The sequence below is a fragment of the Trichosurus vulpecula genome, chromosome 8 (assembly GCF_011100635.1).
Source record: "Trichosurus vulpecula isolate mTriVul1 chromosome 8, mTriVul1.pri, whole genome shotgun sequence".
Taxonomy (NCBI): Eukaryota; Metazoa; Chordata; class Mammalia; order Diprotodontia; family Phalangeridae; genus Trichosurus; species Trichosurus vulpecula.
Genome location: NC_050580.1, coordinates 179,975,718 through 179,986,234, shown reverse-complemented (window position 1 = coordinate 179,986,234; position 10,517 = coordinate 179,975,718). Strand labels below are relative to the sequence as shown.

At 41.0% G+C, this 10,517-nt stretch overlaps 1 protein-coding gene across 1 annotated transcript; it reads right to left on the bottom strand.

The window, feature by feature from the left end:
- Positions 1–524: 524 nt before the first annotated feature.
- On the bottom strand, positions 525–1,112 carry LOC118829183 (ras-related protein Rab-18-like). The gene has a single exon (XM_036736151.1). It carries the CDS (start codon positions 1,110–1,112, stop codon positions 525–527), a length of 588 nt encoding a protein of 195 aa, XP_036592046.1.
- Between the last annotated feature and the right edge of the window lie 9,405 nt (positions 1,113–10,517).

Here is a 10,517-nt window from a genome sequence, read left to right as displayed (position 1 = left end):
AAGAAATCTGTAACATCAGCTTCCTAGAGAAGCCATAAGAACATGCTGTTAAACCTGCAAAGGAATTCATCAGGAACAGATCTGTTACACTTATAGCTCCCAGTGTTTCTAAGAGTTATACAAAGCAATCCAATAATCAGACAAAATTAACCAAAAGGAGACCAAAACACAGACAGACAGCTTTACAACAGATATTTGTTGGATGGAGTTTTTTTAAAAAGTACACGATGAATGTAGGTCATAAAATCGAGTGTACTTAGTAATGCACACCCACTTTATGGTACATAAAAGACTGAAGGTTGCAATTTGTGTATGCTTACCATAAACATTTTTATCTGGGAAAGCTGATGAGTGTTTTCTTACAACTGTTCATTGCCATGATACAAAACAAGTATGTGCAAACTGCAAGGTCCCTAAAATAGCAGTTAAGGAGTTTATATACAGAAAGATGACATTATCTGATCAAAAACGCAAAAGATAGACCTTCCCAGAGTTTATAACATAGAACAATATCCTCCACAAGCTCATCCATGGCTTTCTTCCCTGTGTGATAGCCTTACTCCTTTATTCTGGTTCTCACTCTCCCATAGTCCAGGGGTTTGAATGATCTTTTCAACAAGTTCTTCAAAGGCACATTGTACACCATCACAAGTTTTTGCACTAGCTTCTATAAATAACATGGAATGCTTCTGTGCAAATTTCAGCCCTTCATTTCTATCAACTTCACGGTTTTTCTTATCAATTTTGTTTCCAACTAGCATTTTTACTTTGTCATTTCTTGTGCAGTATGTTTCCAATTCATTTAACCAATTATCCAGCTTAACAAAAGTATCTCTTCTTGTGACATCATAAACTAATATAACACCTCGTGAACATCTGTAATAGCTAGGTGTCAGTGTTCTGAAGTGCTCCTGACCTGCTGTATCCCATATTGCAAGCTTAGCTTTCTTTCCATCAACTGATACAGTCTTCACCTTGAAGTCAACACCAATTGTTGCTGCAAGCTCTGGATCAAAGGTATCATCTGTGAATCTCAACAGAAGGCTGGATTTGCCCACCCCGCTCTCCTCAGCGATTAGGATCTTCAGGATGGTCAGAACATCCTCATCCATCCTGGTCCCTGGTAGCAGCTCCTGATATTTCAATAAATCTTAAAAGAAAATTGCCTGGATCTCTTAGAACCAACAAAAATCCACTTAGGACTTAGAAAGAATCCATTTGGTCACTTCCTACATAAACTTCAAAATTAAAACTCCCAACAACATTATAGCCAAAATCCAGAGCTTACACATCACAAAAAATATTGCAATCAGTCAGAAAGAAAGAATTCCAATACTGAGGAGCTAGAGTCAAGAAAACACAGAATTTAATAGCCACCACCATAAAAGAGCAGAAAGCTTAGAATATTATATTCCAGAAGGCAAAAGATATAACTTTAGAATTAAGAAAAATTTATTCTCCCAAAAATGAGTATAATCCTATAAGGCACAAAATGGATCTTTAATGAAATGTAGTACATTCAAGCATTCCTAAAGAAAGGACCAGCATGGCATTCACAAGTACAGAGTGGTGAAGAGAAACATAAAAAAGTCAACATGAACAAGCATTCATAAGGGAATAGACAAGGATAAACTGCTTCCATTCTAATATGGGAAGATGATATCCATGTTCCCTCTGAACCCTATCATCATCAGAGGTCATAGAGGGATTCTAATTAGATGGAAGGACTGAGACTAGTTCTATTATGTCCTGATGATCTTAAAAGAAGATTGAGACGAGAAAAGGTATACACTAGGTACTGAAAGGGAGAGAAAGGGTAGGAGAAATTATCTCACATAATCATGGAGTGCAAGTAGACACCTATACAAACAAGGAGGAAGGAGTGGAAGGAGCAGATGACAACCAAACATCACTCTCATCTGAACCGGTCAAAGGAAGGAAGAATATACATGTACACATACATCTTTAAGTACTAAAATACATTTCCCTCCCCAGGAAGTAGGAAAGAATGCAGAAAAGGGAGGAGGAGGAATTAAAAACAGGGTGGATTGAGGGCAGGATTAGTCCTAGGCAGAGTCTTACTGAATGAAAAAACTAAAATTTATTTTTTTAAAACTGAGTGAGATGGAGCTTCCTACCTAGAAGGCCACCTCAGTCCAAGGCAGGCTAACCAACTCCCATCAAAAAATGTCAGCAAAATCCTGAAGTTCATACTAAACCAAATGATGATCAAGAAACAGAATGAGAACTTACAGTAAGTTACTACTTATACCCCAGAACTGTACAAAAAGTCATCCAAAAAATCTATCCTACCCTACAGGAAGGGGATGGGGGAGATAGAAGGGAGGGCAGATTGGGGAAGGGGGTAAGCAGAAGCAAACACTTTTGAGGAGGGACAGGGTAAAAGGAAACAACATGACTATTATGGAAGTGTTTTACATGACTACATGTTCAATAACCCATATTGAATTGCTTGCCTTCTCAACGAGAATGGGTAAGGAGGCAGGAAGGGTAAGAATTTGAGGTGTTTACCTCAAATTGTTTTTACATGTAACTGGGAAGTAAGATATACAGGCAATGAGGCATAGCAATTTTATGTTACCCTATAGGAAAATAGAAGGAGAAGGGGATAACAGAAGGTGTAGGGAGGTGATAGAAGGGAAGGCAGAATGGGGAAAGGGGTAATCAGAAGCAAAACACTTTTGAGGAGGGACAGGGTGAAAGAAAAGAGAAAATAGAATAAATGAGGGTAGGGGAAATAGGATGGAGGTAAATACAGTTAGCAGCAGTAACTGAAAAAATATTTGAAGCAACCTTCTCTGATAAAGGCCTCATTTCTCTAACATATAGAGAACTATGTCAAATTTATAAAAATAAGAGCCACTCCCCAACTGACAAATGATCAAAAGATATAATCAGTTTTCAGATGAAGCAACCAAAGCTATCTATAGCCATATGAAAAAATATTCTAACTCACTAGTGATTGGAGAAATGCAAGTTAAAACAATTCTGAGGTACTACCTCATACCTATTAGATTAGACAATAGGACAGAAAAGATAAATGACAAGTGTTGGAAGGGATGTGGGAAAATTAATTAATGAACTGTTGTTAGCATTGTGAATTGATTAAACCATTCTCTAAAAATAAACTTCCAAAAACCTACAGGCTATAGTGAATGGGGACCTTCCAGCAAAGTGTATCAGCATGACCAGAAACAGGACACATATGGCCTGCAAGGTGTGTCTAGAGACAAAAAATATGGAGGATTCTCCCAAGAAAGCTTTGGGGTGGTCAGAAAGCTCCAGAGTAATCAGAAAGTCCCAGGGTGGGGACCTTAGAAGGCTTGAGGAATGACAGCAAGTGGCAAACACCATGAGTGCCAACCAGTGTGGTGTCAAAGTGCTCAAGTCAAGACTACCTAGATGCATGGGGTCTGAGATCCCTAACCCTCTGTCCTGAGAGGCCAGAGAGGTCCCTGAGGATCTAACACCCTGACCTTGAAAGATCCAGAGAGGCCTAACCATGGGAGATAGAGGGCAGCACAAGAAGCTAGTTAATCCTAGAAGAAAATCAAGCTAGGGTGACCAACACACCCAAAAGGGTAGCAGAGAGTGGAAACTGACCCTGTCATAAAGCCTCAATTCAACCATCATGGCATAATTGGCCAGAAGTCCAGTTAATTTTGACTTTTTTCTACTGAAAAGAGGCAGCCCCAGATAGGAGAAAGGAGAGGAGATGATTCCTTTATTAAGGCAATTGGCAAGAGTACTATAGTTAATGGTGGGAGATCCCATTCAAGATGCCAGAAGGCAAATAGCTATACCCAAAGCTTACCAATGAAAGTCCCTGGTTCAATTCAACAAGTATTTATTAAGCATTCGTGGTATGCAAGGCACTATGCTGCAGATGCAAAGGGGAAAACACAATAGACTTGGCCCTCAAATAGCTCTCACTCTGGTAGAGAGTCTGTTTAATGGGACATTTGATGAAGTAAGTAAATACAAAGCAATAAAAGCGATTTCAAAAGAAAGAGAGTGTACATAGCTAGGGATATCAGGAAAGGCCATGTTTTGGTGGTGGCACCTGAGCTGTGCTTTGAAGGGAGCTAGAGATTCTGTAATGCAGAGCCAAAGAGGGATAGCAGAGGTATGCCAAAGCCAGGTAGTGTTAAATTTTCAGAATGAGCATTCTATGTCTCAGAAGTTGGCAAATGCTACCTTTGTTATAGCCACATTTAACAGGATTTATCAGTCTTGTTTATTATCTTAAGAAAGTGATGGAGAAAATGTTTATAATGCAAATAAAACTTGGAAATGTGTTGAATGCACTTTTCTTTGAAGAGCTCATTGTTAAACATTTACTAGAACACCCCTGAAGATAGCAGACCACTTGTGCATATAGAAGGTCATGCGTGTGGAATATGAAGGTCTAGGGTACCTAAGTCAAGAAAAGATTCTAGATCTGGTGAGGAACAGATTCTGCTGGACCAAAATGATTACTGAGGTATATTGGGAGAATTGTGCCAGGAGTGTTCAAAGGAATAACCCACTTGAACAACTTGCCTGGAGAGCTTCCGTGCTAAGAAATGTTGGGTGCTGGTATGCTTAAACCTCTGATCTTTTTTAAGGAGATCAGAGGAACATTAGTAGCAGTTTACGAGTGACTGACCACTTTACCCAATATGCCACAGGCCTAGCCAATCTGGAGTCAGAGAACCTTTATGGTGTCTCAAGTCTTGCAGGAGAAATATTTCTCAGTTTCTGGCTTCCCTACCAGGATCCACTATGATCAATCTTGAGACTTTGAAAGAAAATGATTTAGTGAAATACTCAATCTGGTAGGAATTACAAAATCTGAAACCATACCTTACCACCACCCGGGAGATCTCACATATGACATTTCTATAACATGTCAAGAATAATATCACAGGACAATCATATGTTAGTATGCAGGTGAGAATCCAGCTACCTTTGGCCTATTCTCTCTAGGGTCAGAGGATGGAGGACATTTAAACATTTACAATTAGTTTGTCGTATAATTAAAAAGAATTGTAGAGAAATGTCTACCACCTAGTTATGAGTTCAAAAGGCAAGAAGGCTGAGAGGAATAAACAGTATTACAATTTTTGAGTTTACAGTCAGGAATTCTAGCCTGGAAATAAGAGTCCTGCTGTACTCTTGATGTCACTGGAAACACAAGAAAGCTAATAAAGAGTCACACCCTATGAAATAATTGAGATAACTAAAGTCTGTCCAACCATAAAATAACTTTGGGAAAAAAAAACTAGAGTTATGATTCTGATGAAGGTGAGTCTGAATCTAGGTACAACATTAGAGAAGGTTGACTTCCTGCCACCAAGGCTTGACCTACAGGGAACAATTGCTGTGGCAGAAGAAGGCAGCCTACGTCTGCTACACTTGACACTCTCAAGGAAACAGAGGCTGCATAGCACTTACCCACCTAAGAGCAGCAGACAGCCCTGAAAGCCTTCTTTTCTCCTTGGATCTAGATATTAGACTTTTCGCTAGTTTGCAACTTGTTCCCCATAAATAATAAAAAGACAAAACATCCAGAAGTGGCCATCAATTACAACATATACTCCCAGACCATGTGAGTTGGAAGTGAGGTAAGGAATGTATGGTACCCCCCAAGGAAAATGAGTAAGAATGTCATCCGTGTGGTCTACAGGCACCTCTGGCAAAGCCCGTCACCCTGAAGTCTAGGGAGGATAGCAAGCAAATGAAGGAGTGTATGTGAAGTATATGTTATCTGACTGTATTATTCATGAACATTACTTATTGTATATAATGTCCTAGATGCAAATATATTTTGTATGAATGTAGTAGAGAATCTGGAATAACCTACAGTCAAGGGATCAGGTGGTTATCTGTCTTATTTTTGCACCAGAGAGATGGCAGGGTTGAACAGGGCATTCACAGAGCTGACCTTGCTGCTTCTGACTACACATGCCTAACTGAAGAGACGTGGCACATTGAGATGAGATGAAGTGAGTCTCCTCATTGGCTACGGAACAGGTAGAGCTGATGACTCAGTGGATATTTTAAAAGGAATGATCATACCCTCAATGCACTTTTCTTTCTACAAAGCACATTGGAACTGCCTGAAGTGATAGCCTATGAGGATTGGGGAATAAGGCAAGGTTTCCTATCCCATAGTCCTCTCAGGAAGTAATTTGTCTCATGCCCCATCCTGACCACCACGTGACCATGAACCATGGCCACTAAAGTACATATCCTTGCTAGGCAAATCTAAGCCTAAGTTTTGCACTGTTTCTCTTGCATTTGTTCTTTCCCAGACTTAAGTGAATGATTCTTTTTCCTGAAATAGACATATCCAAGTTTGGAGGTAACTTTGTAAGTTGGAGAAGTATGGAGATACTGAGTCCTTCCCAACAGAGCTAATTAGAGTCAAGAACAAGAATCTTCAGCAATTACTCTAGTGCTCTTGAAGAAGATGATCGCCAACAAGAAGACAGGGCCAAGACTTGCCCATTTAATCAGAAGACATGGACCAAGAGCTGTTTGAACAATGCAGAACTGAAGTAAAATGTAATAAATTTCTATTCAGCAATTCCCAAAACTGTTTTATGTAGCGATGAAGTTTATATATCAGCTTCTCAGGAGAGTACAACTATCATTATAAGAGTTACTAAATCATGTTTTAAGTCTTTCTGTCAATGCCCTTGTGCCCTTTTGTGTCTCACCATGGTGATTTGTAAATCATGGTATTTCTTTTGTGTGTCAAGAGTAAATACCTATTTCACACCTGATTCATACATGTATTGTATACTAAGAACCTTTTTACTTACCTTTTTGGGGAAACCTACACACAATCCCAAATCTAATTTTAAATAAATCTTGCCCAGATCAACAGCAAGGGGGTATATAATAAGCCAAAGAGTAAGTGATAGTGATTAGGCCAGCTTACCCCAAGACTGAACCCAATCCATATCACCCACAAGGGTCAAGAATGCAGAGGAGCCTCTTCATGAAAAAGGAAGGGAACATAGTGCTAAAGACCCTGGGTCCCAACAGTGGTTCTTATTGTTAGAGAAAGATTGGAGGACTCTATGAATAACTGCTGGCTTACATAATGATGATAGGGTGAATATGCTACCAAGGCATGAGAAGTAAGAGGAAAAGGAGGTGAGGTAGCAGAAGAGACATGCCATACCATCCCACTCCTCTAATTTAAGAATGATGTAGTGAGGGCTGTCCTCCCCACATGTAACATAGGGGTGTCATTGTGTGGCTCAAAGGGAGGCAGAATAGACATCTCTAGCCTCTTCTCCCTCCAGCCCTGTCTTCTTGTTGGTGATCATCTTCTTCAAGAGCACTAGAGTAATTGTTGAAGATTCTTGTTCTTGACTCTAATTAGCTCTGATGGGAAGGACTCAATATCTCCAGACTTCTCCACAGGAGACTTTAATTCCTGCCAGGAGGAGAAGCGGGAGGCTGGGGTCTACTCTCCTCAGAGAGACAGGATATCAGGCTAGAATTATATCTATTTCCTCTCTTTACAGAGTCTAGGTGATAAGGTTTTCACGTTCAAGATAAATTTCTGATCACTGTTTATTGATAGAAGATCCCAGCTTTATGTCCAAGGTTCATTTGCCTTCCCACGAAATACTAGTTTCACAATGAACACACATAGCTGATAGTTAAAGAAACCCGTTTATCCAGGTTCATGGCAAAACAGAAATCAGGAAAAGTAGACGTATGAGAATATATGCCAGACAATGCAGAGGAAAGGAGTTCTTCCATTGCTAGCAAGGTAACTTCAGTTCAACCAAGAGAGTCCCAGATCTCACCCAAAGGGGAAATTCCCCCAAAGTCTCTAGTGCATAGGTAAAGAACCTGCAGCCTCAAGGCCACATGTGGCCCTCTAGATCCTCAAATGCAGTCCTTTGACTGAATCTAAACTTCACAGAACAAATCCCCTTAATAAAAGGATTTGTTCTGTAAAACTTGGACTCAGTCAAAAGGCCGAACCCAAGGACCTAGAAGGCCACATGTGGCTTTAGACTGCGGGTTCCCCACCCCTGTTAGTGTAACAAACTGAGGATGAGGATATGATGAAGACTGCCTTCATCTTGCATTGGCTTCTTCCCAGAATCTTTTCTTTTAGCAATCTCACATGGGGTTGGCATCATGCATCTTCTCTCTTGAAGCTGGAAGCCAGAAGAACCTGAAGTGACTTGTCGAGCCTGAAGAGTCTGGTGCTCTTTTCTCTTCTGCTCTGGCCAACTCTGCCCTGCCTCTCATGCTGGCATGGGCCACTGATCTCCACCAATGAGGAGAGAGTCACATACCAAAGAGCTTTGGCACCTAAATTACAAAATATTTCTCCTATTCAACTGCATAGAAAAATGAGTCATTGGGGCAGCTAGGTGGCACAGTGAATAGAGCACCGGCCCTAGACTCAGGAGGATCCAAATCTTACCTCAGACACTTACTAGCTGTGTGACCTTGGGCAAGTCACTTAACCCCAATTGCCCAGCCCGCCCCCTCTAAAAAAAAAAGAAAAAAAAGAAAAATGAATCATGACAGGAACTGAAGGGAAGAACATTAACCAAAGAAATATGAACTCAGCACCAAGTAAATGATTAAAGACTGACATACATTTTGGAAACTAATGATTACTCATTCTGGGACTTCTTTTCTTCTCCTTTTAATAAAGCATCCCTCCATACTATGAACTGTGTACTGACCAGTGGGAAGTTAGCCTCAGTACCTTCCTGGGTGGGGTCTATGAGCCCAGAGGATGAAAAAATACTCCAAAATATACCTGGGTCTTCAAGACATGAGTCTTTGACTTGCAACTTTTGCAGCTTGGTTGCTGACCCTCCCCTTCCACTGTTCCTAGTTCTATCTGGAAGCATCTCTGAGCCTCTCAGGTAATTTGCAAGGCAAGAGTAGTGGGAGAATGATAGGAGCTGGAAAGGCTAATAGAAAAGGGTGTCAGTATTTTCCCTAGCTTCAAAAGATTCAGTGGAAAGTGTTGATGGTATAGGAGCACAGTGCCTGGTGGTAAAGAGGTAAACGGAAGCAAGTCAATTCTAATTCAGCTAAAAGGAAGTGCTGGTAGCTCTAGCTGAGAAAAATGAGTCAAGGGGTCTTCTTAGTCACATAAGGGGACCTTTTGTTGGCAAGGTGTAGCCATGGTTCCCACAAGAGTTAGAGACGTAAACAGAGCAGTGGCAAAGTGGTCCATGGGCATGCTGCCTTACATGCTTTCTCTGTACTCCCAATTGGCCTTTAAAACAAGAATTCATTCCTCACCATGTAAAGAAATGGAGGCATTTGGCAGCTGAGCACTAAAGGCCAACTGACTGCCAGGAAGACTAGAATCAGCTTACTTTGGGGAAGCAGATCCATCAGTGCCCCTGCGAGAGACTTCTAGCAGACATTCAGGCATAGGACCAGAGATGCAGCCATCAAGCTGGGATTTCCCAGACCGCAGAGGGGAGGTGGATCCTAGGAGCAGCCAGAGCAGCCAGAGCAGCCAAGCAGGAAGCGGTGGAGTCTAGACTGGTTAGTGAGCCAGAGCAGTGCCAGGAGTTCTCACTACTTTGTGGCATTTATATTCACTGACCCTGAGAGAGGGGTCCCTTCCTCAATCCCTTCCATGACCTGTGGAAACAGAGGGGACAGAACTGTTACCCCAGGTGCCCCAAAGACATGGGACAGTAGTTAGGGAAAAGTTTCAGAGGAGATTGAACAAAGCACTCATAAGTGCTTTGTTTGACACTTTAGGATTGGGGGGGAAGGGTTAAGAATGAAGAGGGGTTTAGTTTTTTAAAAAATGAATTTAGAGGGGTACTGAGGTGGTGCAGTGAGTAGAGCACTGGCCCTGGAATCAGGAGGACCTGAGTTCAAATCCAGCCTCAGAAACTTGATGCATTTACTAGCTGTGTGACCTTGGGCAAGTCATTTAACCCCAATTGCTTTGCCTTCCCCCCTCCAAAAAAAATTTTTAGAGAAATTTTTAAAATTAAAATGATTTAAAATTTTATTATGTTTAATGATCCTTGTTGCCACAGAAAAGTTCATTGCCTGAAGTCAAGCATTAGTGAGGGAGAGGGTTAGCTTTTCTTAAACAATAAATTCAAGGTTAATTGTAAAAATTAACAAGGAAATGTCGAGAATGTGTCAAGGTTGTGAGCAAGACTGAGCCAATGAATGGACTAGCACACCACCTGGTGATCAAAATTATGAACCACACTCTACTGCTAATCAACCGTAAAGGGTCGCCATACCTTTCTGACGAAAGTGGGATAATAGAGGGGTGTGGAGTGCATTCTTTAGTGCTGCATCCCAAGTGTCACCGAGGATAGCCACCAAGAGCACACAAAGCCTGCACCGATTTCATACTATCACATGATTTATGTTGATACTTTTTGTTTCATTTCCACAATAACCTTACCCATTGAGGAATAATGTGGTTTTTTTTTAGGTTCGTCAAAAGCAAAACAGCATACTGATAGTGTCTAACA

Bases quoted from the DNA above. Each gene is read 5' to 3' on its own strand.
- LOC118829183 (XM_036736151.1), bottom strand. From the start codon at position 1,112: ATGGATGAGGATGTTCTGACCATCCTGAAGATCCTAATCGCTGAGGAG.